Genomic DNA, 13,878 nt, shown 5'->3' on the forward strand with positions numbered 1-13,878 from the left:
AACTTCGAGGATAAATTTGGGTAATTATTAACTTTAGGGATCACTTTGAGACTTGAGTGCAACTTCAGAGACTACTTTAAAATTTAACTCACATGCGAATATAAACTGTCTTTTTCATCCGAATTTCATTTTTTTTCGAATTTTCTCTGCGATTTTTGCATTCTTAACATTTTTTCCTTCTTTGCGTTCTTTTTCTTCTTTGTGTTTTCTTCATTCTCTACATTCTCTTCGTTCAAGATCAATGCTCTTTTATCTGATTTAAAGATTTGGATCAAATTTTTTTAAATCAAGTAGAGAAATTAACTTTAAATAGGTATTTCATTTTCAAAGACAATGTATGATTTAAGTTCAGACTATCAATTGAACTAGAAAAAATTGGATTATGTTTTGAATCAAATCAAGTGGTTGAGGTGTGCGAATCTAGTTAATATAGTTCGTTAGTAGTTTATGATTCTGTAGTTGAATAATTTCGATGTAAAAACTAAGAAATTTCGATGTTATTTATTTTGATAAGTTATGCGTAATTCAAAACTCTTCTTCTTCCTCCTCATCTTCTATTGCTTCTTCTTCTTCTTCTTTTTCATCTTCTTCATGATTAATATCTTTCTTTTTTTATTCATTTTTTCCTTCTTGTTTTACCTTCTCATATTTTTTTTTACTCTCTTAATAAGAATAAAAATAAGAAAAAGGCAAATAAAGAAGAAGAAAAAATACATAACGCTGTAAAATTAGAAGAAAGAGAATGAACCTATATTCATTCAACTAAATAAGATTGTAATACATTACAAACATGTTCATTCAAAACTAATACGAGAAGTAATGTTCCTAAAAGAAAAAATAAGAGCAACAGAAAAAAAAAAAAAGAAGATGAAGAAGAAGAAAAATATAGCATTAAAGAAGACATTTTTGTATTTTTGTAGCAAAATTTCGGTGCAAGAGCTAAAAAATTTATGTATTATTGTTAAAAAAATTTGGTGTTATTTATTCTAATAAAGAGTAAAGTATCGTTTTTGTCCTCAACGTTTGGGTTAAGTCTCAAAGTTGTCCCTAACGTTTGAATTGTCCTATTTAAGTCCCTAACATTTCAAAATTGACTCAATGTTGTCCTGCCGTTAGGAATTTGTTAACGGAATTGACGGCGGGACAAAATTGAGACGATTTTGAAACATTAGGGACTTAAATAGGACGAACACGTTGGGGATAAAAATGATACATAGAAATAAATTTTAATTTTATCTTTCAATAATATCAATTTTTTACGGTACATAGTGATTCAATTTTTTTTAATCACATCTAAGTAAATTACACTTAATCACATTAATTTTATTCTAAATAATTTTTTTTTAATTTTACTCTTAAAAATGTTTACTCATCATAAAATATTTGTAGAATGACTAATACATAAACTTGTAGAAAAAAAATGATACATATACAATAAAGTAATGTGATTCTAGTCATTTTACAAATATTTCATGATGAGTAAAAATCTTTAAGAGTAAAATTAAAAAAATATATTTAGAATCAAAGTAACCTGATTAAATGTAATTTACTTAAATGTAATTAAAAAATAATTGAATAACTATGTACTGTAAAAGATTGATATTGGTAAAGGATAAAATTAAAATTTATTTCTATGTATCGTTTTTGTCCCCAACGTTTTCGTCCTATTTAAGTCCCTAACGTTTCAAAATCGTCTCAATTTTGTCTCGCCGTCAATTCCGTTAACAGATTCTTAACGGTAGGACAACATTGAGTCAATTTTGAAACGTTAGGGACTTAAATAGGACTATTCAAACGTTAGGGACAACTTTGAGACTTACCCCAAACGTTGGGGAAAGAAAAACGATACTTTACTCTTCTAATAAATTATGTATAATTCAAAACTCTTCCTGTTTCTCTTCCTCATCTTTTGCTTCTTCTTCTTTTTCATATTTTTCATCATCGTTATTTTCTTTTTATCTTATTCATTATTTACTTTTTGTTTTACCTTCTCATGTTTCTTCTTATTTTACTCTTTTAACAAGAATAAAATAAAAAAGAAGAAAAAACATATAATACTGCAAAATTACTAGAAAGAGAATAAACCTACATTCATTCAACTAAATAAGATTGCAATACATTACAAACATGTTCATTCAAATCTAATATGAGAATGAAACAATGCTCCTAAAAAAAATAAGAGTAATAGAAAAAAGAAAGAAAGAAAAAAATGTAGCATTAAAGAAAGCATTTTTGTGCATTTGTAGCAAAATTTCGGTATAAAAATTAAGAAATTTATGTGTTATTGTTAAGAAATTTTCGTGTTATTTATTCTAATAAGTTCTGCATAATTCAAAACCTTTCCTCTTCATTCTTCTAATCTTCTGTTGCTTTTTTTTCTTTTTTTTAATCTTTTTCATCATCAACATCTTTTTTCCTTATTCATCTTTTTTTTTGTTTTACTTTCTCATATTTTTTTATTTTACTCTTTTAACAAGAATAAAAATAAGACAAAATCAAACAAAGAAGAAACAGATAACGCTGTAAAATTACTATGAAGAGAATGAACCTATATTCATTCAAATAAATATGATCACAATACATTACAAACATGTTCATTCAAGTCTAATATGAGAAGCAATGCTCCTAAAAAAAGAAATAAGAGCTATAGAAAAGAAAGAAAGAAAGAAAGAAGAAAAAGAAGAAAAAATGCAGCATTGAAGAGGACATTTTTGCACTTTTGTAGCAAAATTTCGGTATAAAAACGAAAAAATTTATGTGTATTGTTAAGAAATTTCGGTGTTATTTGTTCTGATAAGTTTTGCATAATTCAAAACTCTTCATCTTTCTTCTCTTCATCTTTTGCTGCTTCTTCTTCTTCTTCTTATTTTATTTTCTCATAATTCTTTTTATTTTACAATCTTAAAAGGAATAAAACCAAAAGATAAAAAAAAAATTAATGCTACAAAATAACTAGAAAAACTAGGAGGAAAAGAAAAAAAACGCAATAACAGTAGCAATGAAATAATAACAACGGGGAGAAAATATGTGAAGAAGAAGAGGAATGCAAAGAAGAAGAAGAAAGTATACGGAGAAAAAGAAAAAACACGAAGAATATCTATTCTCAGGATCTTGGATCTTGGACCTTTGGTCATTTGGACAGTGGAACCTTGAGAATATCTATTCTTCTTTGAATCACTCTCTGCAGAGCAACATTAACTCTTACAACCCGAATGTTCAAGCTGGTTTAGAGGTCGGTTGGTGTTGGACTGATGCGGCTTCAAAGGTTTATGATGGTAGTGGTTATCTGTGACTCAGTAAGAAGATGTTTAGTTGGGAGGATATGGGTAATTGGCTTTGGCTTTGGCGTCAACATGTTCCGGAAAAGCACACATTTTTGGCCCGACTATGTCTTTGGGAGGCTCTTCCTATTGCTGCATTTCGTTTTAGGAGGGGCATTTCGCACACGGATAGCTGTCCACGATGTTTCTTAGGACAGGAATCGGTTTTACATTGCATTTGGGATTGTCCAAATGCCCAGCTAATTTGGCAAACTTTGGGAATCTCCGGTCAACCTGTGGATTTGATGAATTGGTTCTTACATAATAGCAAACAACGCCCCCTTTAGATTCTTTTCTGGTCTCTGGTGGATTTGGCGTTCGAAAAATAACGAGATCTTTCATCCTCACGAGCATTGGCCACAGACAAGGTGACTGGTATGGTTTTGTCCTTGGAAAAGCAGTTTCGGAATATTTTTTGGTTGCAACGATTGTCTATCCCCTTCACCATTAGTGGCTCTTGGATTCTCCCCTCAGTGGATACCTTTAAGATTAATTGTGATGTTAGCTATCCTGGCAATGGTGCTCGAGTTGGTTTTGCTTGTGTTAGCAGAGATTGGAAGGAAGGGTGGTAACGAGGCTGTCTGGGAACAATTGAGAGTCGTAGCATTTTGCAAGGAGAGTTGTTTGCTATTTGGAGAGGCTTTCTTTTGACTTAGGACTCGTGGCAAAGAGACATTATATGTGAGACAGATTGTGTGGAGGCCTTTACTATTATCAATAATTTACAGAATTGCTCTGGTTTTATTGATCATTTTGTGTTAAAAATTCGAGATATCATGTCTTGAAAATGACGTGCTGATCTCCGATTGATCTTGAGAGATGCAAACACAGTAGCAAACATCATGACAAAAACTGCAATGAAGATCCTTTTTCTCCAAGTAGAACTTCCGTTGCCTTAGAAGGAATTTGAGAGTAATATTCAACAAGACTGCTTTTTTAAACAGTTTTTTGTTTATTTTTTTAATTGTTATTTATTTTCTTTTAAATCATAAAAAAAAAATTCTCAAAAAAATTTAAATGTGTAACAAGATTGATTTATTATATATCATTTATAGTAATCTGCCAACAAAATGGTGAAATTTTGTGGTAAAGATATATTAATGAATTATTAACACTTAGAATTACTTCAAAAGTTAATTATACAAAAGCAAAATGTGATCGAGAATGGTTATATGCAGAGAAATTTATTTATTTTTTAATTTAAAACATTTATTTTTTTTGAAAAGTCAAACACATCCATTTCAAATGATATTTTTTTTACGAATATTTTAATAAGTAGATTATAATTTTTTTGTTTATTATATTATATAAAAAATAAAAAATAAAAACGCAGCTTGTTACTGCTTCAGGAGTTCAGGTAAATTAATCTAAGATTTGGTGATTTACAGAAAAAGTCACCATTAAATTTTTGAAGATGTTGATTTGGAATTAATTAATTTTTTAAAAAAATATTAATTACATTTTTTAAGATAATAAACTATACATATATATCTTTCTGTTAATAAATTATGAAAAGCGAAACGAAAATATCTATATATTTCATTATTTATAAATTATAATAATATATGTCTCGTTATTATTATATAAACAAAAAAATAATATAAATTTAAATAATAAAATATTTATTATTTTTTAAATTTTTATATATTTTTTATTAATTTTTTTATTTATTATAAATTTTATTAAAATAAGTAAAATTATATTCTAAAAATTATTATTTATATAATTATTTTTTATAAATAGATATATGAGAATAATTAACAATACATATAAATATTATTATCAAGTTTTAGTTGATATATTAATAAAAAACATTATATATCTGCTATTTAGTATTTATTATTTTAAAAAATTAAATTAATATTTTTATTTTTTTAGAGACTAATTCGTTTGAAACCAAAATCTTTTTTGTCGAGTTGATACTCATTTTGGTTCCTGAAATTTCGACTCGTCTCAATTTCGACCCCAAATTTATAGTTACCAAATTAAAACTCTCAAATATTGAATCGTGCCCCACGTTTATCCCTGTCGCTAGTTCCGTTAACAGAAATCTGATGTGGCACGTTAACTTGACACATAGAAAATCCTAAAACGATGTTATTTTACGTTCCCTCTCAGTTTTCACTCAATGTGACGTCGTTTAAGGGCTTCGTTGGGTTAAAAAAGTTGGGTCACTCAATGAAGACACAGAGTAACTTGACCCTTTTTCTTCTTTCTCCTTTTCTTCTATTCTTCTTCTCCACGTTTTTGTTCTTCTCGCATGCTTGACTGTGAGAAAGGAGAATCAGAGTAAGATTGGTAGTGTATTGGATTGCTGGGTGAGGTTGTTGAAGAACTAGCATTGCTGGGGAAAGAAACGACGAAAATCAGGTTAGGAAGTGAAGTTTTGTTTTTTTTTTCCACAAATTTCTTGATACTCTGTTCTTGGCTTTTGTTTCGATTTTTGTATTGCATTGTTATTGTCGAAGCAAAGTGCTGGTTATAATTAGGGCATTGGAATTTTTTGCATGTGAATGATGCTAGAATTTTTTTTCCTTGCTGAAGAAGAGAATGTCAATTTTATCTCTTGGTGTCTGTGGATAAATGTTATTATGTGTGTGTTGTTGTTTGTATTTAAAAAATTTGTTGTTTAAAAATGAATGATGAACTATTATCCTGTTTGGAGTTTGAAGTCAGTATGCTTTTGGTGTAGTGCATGTGTACCTTGAGCATGGAAATTCTGAACATGAAGGTGATGAGGTTCCACAACTGGTCCCTATAACCCCAATCCAAAAACTCCTGTATCTGACACCACCTTAAATCTATCTTCATATATTTCAAACACACTCCTTGAACAAAATACAATCACATTTTCTGAAGCGAACTTTGCACCCCCAGGCTAGCTGTACTCTGCACCTCCAACTCATCCCACTCTAAACCTCAAACCCAACCCACCTCGAATCATCCCGTCCAACCCACCTCTGAACCAGCAGCCTAGCCCAAGTCAAAGTCTGCAGCCCAATCCAACTGTTCACCTGCAGCCCAACCCACCTCAGATCTTACACTCCAGTCTACCACCTCCACACCTCAGATCTGTTGGGACATATTTTAAATTTAAGGGATCAAATAGAGTCATAAGTGTTTATTTGAGGGGTTTAATTAGGGCTCAATAACAGTAATTGCTAATTGTGCTGCATATTATGGCAGGAGTTAATTCCAGTAGTTCGTGAATTGATGCTTGGAGTGTACTATAGGTTTTGTGTGTGTCACCTGTGGAAGAACTTCAACAAGCAATGGAAAGAGCAAGAGTTAAGAACCATTAAGCGGGTGACCCTGTTCCAGCAACTGATGTTACCACTTCTGCAGTCCCAATAATGGCTAATGCTCCTTCTCAGAATTCGCATTCGTCCCAAACCATCAAAGCATTGGACGCATTCCACAACCACATTAATTAGGAATCTTTCCCAATCTCCCACGAGTAAGGCTCCTCACGAAAACCCTATGAAAACGTGATCGTGCAGAACTCCCTGCAACTTGGCTTCCTGAACTCATCATTTCTCCAACACAGTCTTGATCGTATTCGGAAAGGAGGGCTGAAAATTAGGATTTTATCATTTATGGAGGGGTTAAATTGAGTTCATTCAAATTTTGCCACATCATTCACTCATCACATATGCACTTTGGTAACCTATGTGACATGTGAATACACACTCTGGCGACTTAACGTGCCACATCAGATTTCCATTAATGAAACTAGCGCCAAAAGCAAACGTGGAGCACGATTCAATATTTGAGAATTTTAATTGGGTAACTATAAATTTAGGAATCGAAATTAAGGCAAGTCAAAAATTTCAGAGGCCAAAATGGTTTCAACTCCTTCTTTGTCACTTTCCTCTTATATAAATTTAGCATTTTCTTTTGGTAAACTTTATAAATTTGGTTACTTTTTTGTGTTGTGTGTTGTGTCGCATCCCATGCTGCTAAAGCGATGGTGAAGATTGAAGAAGAGTAAAGGCGAGCATAGAATCTGCGACCAAATCGTAAAAAAATCACGAGCAGTTAGGGTTGGTTCTTCTTCCTCTTATTCTTTTTCCCAAGTTTCGCTGTTTCCGTGCACGCACCTTATTTGATTTCTTTTTTTGAAATTTCATTGTGACCCCTCTAAATTATCTTATTCCCGTCGTGGCCCCTTTATTAGTAGTGTAGTTCTTGTTTTCCTCTGATGGAGGATGGAGAGTGTCTGAAAGTCTGAAACTGCCGTGGTTTTCATAAAAAGCAAATTTGATTGTCACTGTTTCTTAATGTTCTACCTAATGTTTCTCAGAATCAATTATCATTGCTTCCACCAAAGACTCTCCACAATGTTCTGCATGCTTAGCACATGCACCAGAACATTATGCTATTCCTCTTCATCACCCCTATCACCATCACAATCTTCTTCAATGGTGAAAAAGGTGTGCTCATTGGTGTGTGATTCTTACCACAATCAAAGCCATGTGAGGGTTTCATCTCCAAGGCTCAACCTTGTTGATATTGACCCTGATTCACTGACCCATGAACAAGCCTTAACCATAGTTGCGTCACTTGCTTCTGATGCTGGTTCAATGGTGGCCTTGAGTTTTTTCAATTGGGCAACTGTGCACTCGAAATTTCGAAACTTTATGCGGTTTTACATAGTTTGTGCAACATCAGTCATTGGGAATGGGAACACTGAGAAGGCCCATGAAGTGTTGCAGTGTATGGTTAAGAATTTTGCTGAGATTGGGAAGGTGAAGGATGCTGTGGAGATGGTTATTGAGATGCATAATCAGGGTTTGGTACCAAGTACCAGGACTTTGAATTGTGTGATTAAAGTTACTTGTGAAATGGGGTTTGTTGAATATGCAGAGTACCTGTTTGAGGAAATGTGTGTGAGAGGGGTTCACCCTAATTCTGCTAGTTATAGGTTGATGGTTATTGCTTATTGCAGGATTGGCAAAATTTTGGAGGCGGATAGGTGGTTGCATGCCATGCTTGAGAGGGGATTCATGGTTGATAATGCGACATTTACATTGGTGATCAGTAAGTTCTGCGAAAAGGGTGTTTCAAACAGGGCGATGTGGTATTTTAGGAAGTTGAGTGACATGGGTTTGAAGCCTAATTTGATTAATTATACATGCATGATTGAAGGTTTGTGTAAAAGGGGCAGCATCAAGCAAGCCTTTGAAATGTTGGAGGAAATGGTGGGTAAAGGTTGGAAACCTAATGTGTATACGCATACCGCATTGATTGATGGTCTTTGCAAGAAAGGATGGACTGAGAAAGCCTTCAGGTTATTTCTTAAGCTTGTTCGAAGCGAAAATCACAAGCCAAATGTCCATACATACACTGCCATGATAAGTGGGTATTGCAAAGATGAGAAACTGAACCGGGCAGAAATGCTACTGAACCGAATGAGAGAGCAGGGTTTAGTCCCGAACACCAACACATACACAGCTCTCATTGATGGACACTGCAAAGCAGGAAACTTTGAAAGAGCATATGAGTTGTTGAATCTAATGAATAATGATGGTTTTAGTCCCAATATCTGTACATATAATGCCATTGTTGATGGCCTTTGTAAAAAGGGAAGGGTAAAAGAAGCTTACAAAATTCTTAGGAGTGGCTTTCATAATGGTTTGGAAGCTGATAAAGTCACCTATACTATTCTCATATCTGAACATTGCAATCAGGCTGAAATCAAGCAAGCATTGGTGTTATTTAATAAGATGGTCAAGATTGGTATTCAACCTGACATTCATTCATACACTACATTGATTGCAGTCTTATGCAGGGAAAAGAGAATGAGAGAAAGTGAGATGTTTTTCGAGGAAGCTTTAAAAGTTGGACTCATCCCTACGAAGAAGACTTATACATCTATGATATGTGGTTATTGCCGGGAAGGAAATTTGAACTTGGCTATGAGGTTTTTCCATAGGATGAGCGACAGTGGTTGTGTTCCAGATTCCATTACTTATGGTGCTATTATAAGTGGGCTATGCAAACAATCGAGGTTGGACGAGGCTCGTGGATTATATGACTCCATGTTAGAAAAGGGACTTGTGCCATGTGAAGTTACCCGGGTATCATTGGCTTATGAATATTGCAAGATAGATGACGGTTTCTCTGCTATGGCTGTTCTTGAAAAGCTGGAGAAGAAACTCTGGATCAGAACAGCTAATACCCTTGTCCGGAAGCTTTGTAGTGAGAAGAAAGTAGGCCTTGCAGCACTGTTATTTCACAAGCTACTAGACATAGATCTTCAAGTCAATCGGGTAACATTAGCAGCATTTATGACTGCATGCTATGAAAGCAATAAGTATGCTCTTGTTTCCGAATTCTCTGCAAGGATATACAAGGAAAACCGATTAGCAATCAATGTCACTAAATGACGAAATTTGCTACTTGCTTTCTGAGGCTGGTTGTATCTCAATCTCAATCTGTAAATAGATTAAATTTTGGAGTTGAAGAAGTATACTTATTTGAAGTGATGCGAGATTTGCGGCATCTTTAACTTCAACTCTACGAATTGATGTGCTGATGTGAGCAATAACTGGGTTCAGTAAAAAGCACCAATTTTGTTACCTTGGACTCGGGTAACCATACTTTTGAGATCTTAAATTTGTGAAGTTCATCTAAGATTTATCGATTATGATTTCTTGGTAATCTGTCATTAGTTTTTCCTTCCCTTCTGTATTTATTTGTTTCCATTAAAAAGACAGTAGATACTATAGGAAGTATTAATGTTGGACATGAACTTTTACTGTAACAGATGCATAGAGGAAATGTTATCTGCGGTTCAGGTAAAATTGGAATGGATAATTGTATATTTTTCTTCCCATGAAACTCAAATTTATATACCATTATCATCTACACCTATCTTAACTTAAATTTGCATGTCCCAAATTCCAATTGAATCATAGGGAATCGGACATTTTTTGCCTCCTTAATGTTCTCCCTTATGTTTCTCAGAACCAATGTTTATTGCTTCTACCATACACTCTCCACAGTGTTCTGCATGATTGCACATGCATCATAACACAATGCTATTCTTCTTCATCACCACAACCCACCCTATCACCATCACAATCTTCTTTAACGGTGAAAAAGTTTTGTTCATTGTTGTGTGATTCTTACTACATTCAAGCTCATGTGAGGGTTTTGCCTCCAAGGCTAAACCTTGTCAATATTCACCCTGATTCACTGACCCATGAACAAGGACTAATCATAGTTGCATCACTTGCTTCTGATGCTGGTTCAATGGTGGCCTTGAGATTCTTCAATTGGGCATACAACCATGAAGTGCATTTTTATTAAGAAGAATGAAAATATTTGTGTGGTTTATCATTTTATGCTATAGTTAATTGTAGTTAAATTTCCAGACTATACATCTACTTGACTACTTCCATTGACCAGATGATGAAATGATTTGGATGTGTTTTGTCCTTTCTTGTATTAACTTGATGTAAAAATTTCTGTTCAGATACCTCTATAGATGGATCGTTGGAGTGGAATTTTGAGAGTTCAATTGCATTCCAAAAGCAAGGCATTCCATAGAGTTGGTGCTTCTCTCTGCCTTTCACCAGAAACCAGAACTCTTAGTGTAAGTCCCTTGAAGTTGATCCCTGAAACCTTTACAAAACATCAGAGATTTAGTGTCAGATAATCATAACTGGGTCAATTTCTTACTATAATCGTAACAGCATTTCGGTTCTATGCCTAAACTTCCAGTATCTCGCTTGGCATTTTCTTTAATACAACTTTAGGAAGCTTTAGCTATGGACTTATAACTGTATACTATAGTTATTTTTTCCAGTGTACTTTCTTTCTTCCGTAAGCTTCTTTGGGTTATGATCTGAACTTTGGTTGAATTTTTTGTGAACTGAGAGGTTAATATATAAAGTTTTCCACTATGTAAATAAAATAGGAATAATAACAGTACAATATTGTACCCTCTAATTCATTAGTTACTGTTTCAATCTAGCCTTTTTGCATCAGGCATTATGTCTTATTATTTGACACAGGTACCCGAAGCAAATGCTATTTTTTTCTGTGGTGATAGAGTTGAAGGGACCGGTAACCAAGTGATTGAGAGGCTATCCGATCTGCAGAAGCTATCTGAAATTGTTGTGTCTAAATTTGGTTCTTCCATCAATGCTTGGGTTATTCAGGCTTCTGTTTTCAATGGACCTTTTGCCGTCTATAAGGACTTCATACCATCCGTGAATCAATATGGAGAGCCAAGGTCGTATCAACCAACAGGATTCCCGGCGTCTACTTCAACCGTCTCACTCTTATCTAATTGCCTTGAAGAAGTATGCACTTTCCTTTCCCTTTTCTATGTTTTGGGAGTTGAAGCAGAAAAATATTTTTGTATTGCATATTTGCATTGCATCTCGTTATTTACCACCTTTTATGCTTTAATGGATATGCATCCTTAGCATGCAATCATGCATTTGTAACTTCTAGGTGCTGTTTTAATGTTGAAAGCTTCTCGTATTTTCATATTTCTTTATCATGCAGGTAAGGAAAGTTATTTCGGGAACGCGAGGAGATACACAATCTGGCTGCAGCCGACGCTCCTCTGTCTCTCGACCCAAGACATTCATCCTTGGATTCAGCAAAGGTGGAACTGTAGTTAACCAGATAGTTACCGAGCTTGGCTCCACAGAAATTGCATCCGATGCGAATTCACCCTGCTCTGGACAACCTGAGGAGACTTGTATAGTACCTAAAGCAAAGGAAAGCTTACTGAATAGCATCACTGAGATTCATTATGTTGATGTTGGTTTGAACTCTACTGGGGCATACTTGACTAACCATCATGTATTTGAGAGAATCACCAGAAGGCTCATACAAGGAGCGCCTCAACTCCGGTTTATCCTTCATGGAACTCCGAGACAGTGGGGCAACAAACAGCGAGATTGGATCAGGAATGAAAAAGACGAAATGCTCCGCCTGCTTGAATCTGAAGCACATAAGAGTGAGGGGAAATTGAAAGTGCACTCAAGGTATTACTTTGCTGATAAGCCTCCTGATATGCAGATGCACTTTGAAATAATTGAAAGTTTAGATGTGAGTTGATACTTCACTCTTGATGGGTCCAAAAGAAAAATTGCCTTCATTATCAGGAAGATATAATATTCTGCTGCAAACATTGCTGTAAAAAAGAAAAGTGAGTGTAACTAATATTGTCTTCATCATCAGGAAGGTTATAATCTCCTCTTGCCAAAGCTAGAAGCTTGTTAAATTCTCAAATTCACTAGATGTATCACAAGTGACAAAAAAACGTAATGTAAATTTGATAGTATTCTATTATAGTACTATTCTACCAATAAAAGAAGAGTCACTTTGTAAGCTATGTTGTTTTTAATCATGGAATCAAACTTGGGGTCTGAAGGGTTTATAGCTGATGAGGACTATAGTGATGGCGACGCCGACATGGATCATCCAGGTGATGATGATTAAAGTTAATATATAGTTAGATAGCTGTATGGTTGAGTATACACACAACAAGTTCTTGTTCTGTATATTCCAAAGGGTATAGTAATTTTCATCACCAAAATGCAAGAAAGTCCATCCTCGAATATTGTTATACTAGTATTTTATGATGATAATTGATATTGGTAGCTTCTAATCGTTTTCATAAAAGTAATACAAAATCAATATAATATTGGAGATCAGAGAAAATCAATGTTGGAGAAAGAAAGAAAGAAATGAAGGAATGACATCATGATCTATGACAAGGTGAACTCATGCACTACTTTTAAATTAATGTTTAATTGGATACCGTACTGTTTTAGTCATTAACATCAAAATTTAATTTTTATTTTTTAGAATATTTATTTTTGTTTTAAATATTTTATTTTATTCTATTTTAATTTTTTTATTAAAATTTAAAATTTTCTTTTAAAAAATAATATATTTTTTCTATTATTATTATTATTATTATTCCACTATCAAATCATTACCATTACTGCTATGGCTACCATAATTTCTCTTTTGGCTGTTTTCTTTCAATATGTGCAAGTATTTTTTTTAATAAATAAATTAAATATAATAATTATCGAAATAAATAATTTAAAAAATATTTACCAAATAAATATCCTTCTCTTATCTCGTTTACATTGTAAACGAGATAATTTTGAAACGAGATATATGTAGTTTACACTGTAAATAAATACGAAAATTGAAAAACTACATCTATCTCGTTTACACTGTAAACAAGATATAAGAAAAAGATATTTATTTCGGTAAATATTTTTTAAATTATTTATTTCAGTAATTATTATATTTAATTTATTTATTAAAAAAAAAACCCATGTAAACTACATGTTAAACTACAACCTTGGATCAATAAAAAATCAATTAAGGTGTGTTTGGAAGTTGGAACCTAATGAAATTGAAATTAATTTGATTTCAAAATATTTTTTTGTTTGAAATGGATAAAAAACAAAAATTTAATTAATTTGTAAATCTCACGGACTTACATTATAATAAACTCAAATCTCTTTATTTTTCATATAATTTAGTTAGAACTGAAATGATTAGGTTTGTTAAA

The 13,878-nt window shown here is 33.1% G+C and overlaps 2 protein-coding genes across 4 annotated transcripts; both read left to right on the forward strand.

Moving 5' to 3' along the window:
- The first annotated feature begins 7,228 nt into the window (after positions 1–7,228).
- LOC107635266 (uncharacterized) lies at positions 7,229–12,678 on the forward strand. Of its 3 annotated transcripts, none has more exons than XM_016338686.3 (4): positions 7,229–7,363; positions 10,801–10,920; positions 11,342–11,632; positions 11,841–12,678. In XM_016338686.3, exons 2-4 carry the CDS (start codon positions 10,813–10,815, stop codon positions 12,399–12,401), a joined length of 960 nt encoding a protein of 319 aa, XP_016194172.1. In that variant the 5' UTR covers positions 7,229–7,363; positions 10,801–10,812; the 3' UTR covers positions 12,402–12,678. The 3 variants fall into 3 exon arrangements, with proteins under 3 accessions (XP_016194172.1, XP_016194174.1, XP_020977628.1); XM_016338688.3 differs by lacking the exon at positions 7,229–7,363 and adding an exon at positions 7,521–9,913 and having other exon boundaries at positions 10,813–10,920; XM_021121969.2 differs by lacking the exon at positions 7,229–7,363 and adding an exon at positions 9,774–9,913.
- Positions 7,601–9,938, forward strand: LOC107635265 (Pentatricopeptide repeat (PPR-like) superfamily protein). Its single transcript, XM_016338685.3, has one exon. The coding sequence runs from the start codon at positions 7,601–7,603 to the stop codon at positions 9,707–9,709; it is 2,109 nt and encodes a 702-aa protein (XP_016194171.3). The 3' UTR covers positions 9,710–9,938.
- Positions 12,679–13,878: the final 1,200 nt, after the last annotated feature.

This window comes from Arachis ipaensis, chromosome B4 (assembly GCF_059453495.1).
Source record: "Arachis ipaensis isolate K30076 ecotype BB chromosome B4, ASM5945349v1, whole genome shotgun sequence".
Classification (NCBI taxonomy): Eukaryota; Viridiplantae; Streptophyta; class Magnoliopsida; order Fabales; family Fabaceae; genus Arachis; species Arachis ipaensis.

What these genes read in the sequence shown, in the direction of transcription:
- LOC107635265 (XM_016338685.3), top strand. Translation starts at nt 7,601, where the DNA reads ATGTTCTACCTAATGTTTCTCAGAATCAATTATCATTGCTTCCACCAA.
- LOC107635266 (XM_016338686.3), top strand. Translation starts at nt 10,813, where the DNA reads ATGGATCGTTGGAGTGGAATTTTGAGAGTTCAATTGCATTCCAAAAGC. An exon ending in CAGAAACCAGAACTCTTAGT is followed by an intron (nt 10,921 to 11,341) that starts GTAAGTCCCTTG and finishes TATTTGACACAG; the next exon opens with GTACCCGAAGCAAATGCTAT. An exon ending in TATCTAATTGCCTTGAAGAA is followed by an intron (nt 11,633 to 11,840) that starts GTATGCACTTTC and finishes TTTATCATGCAG; the next exon opens with GTAAGGAAAGTTATTTCGGG.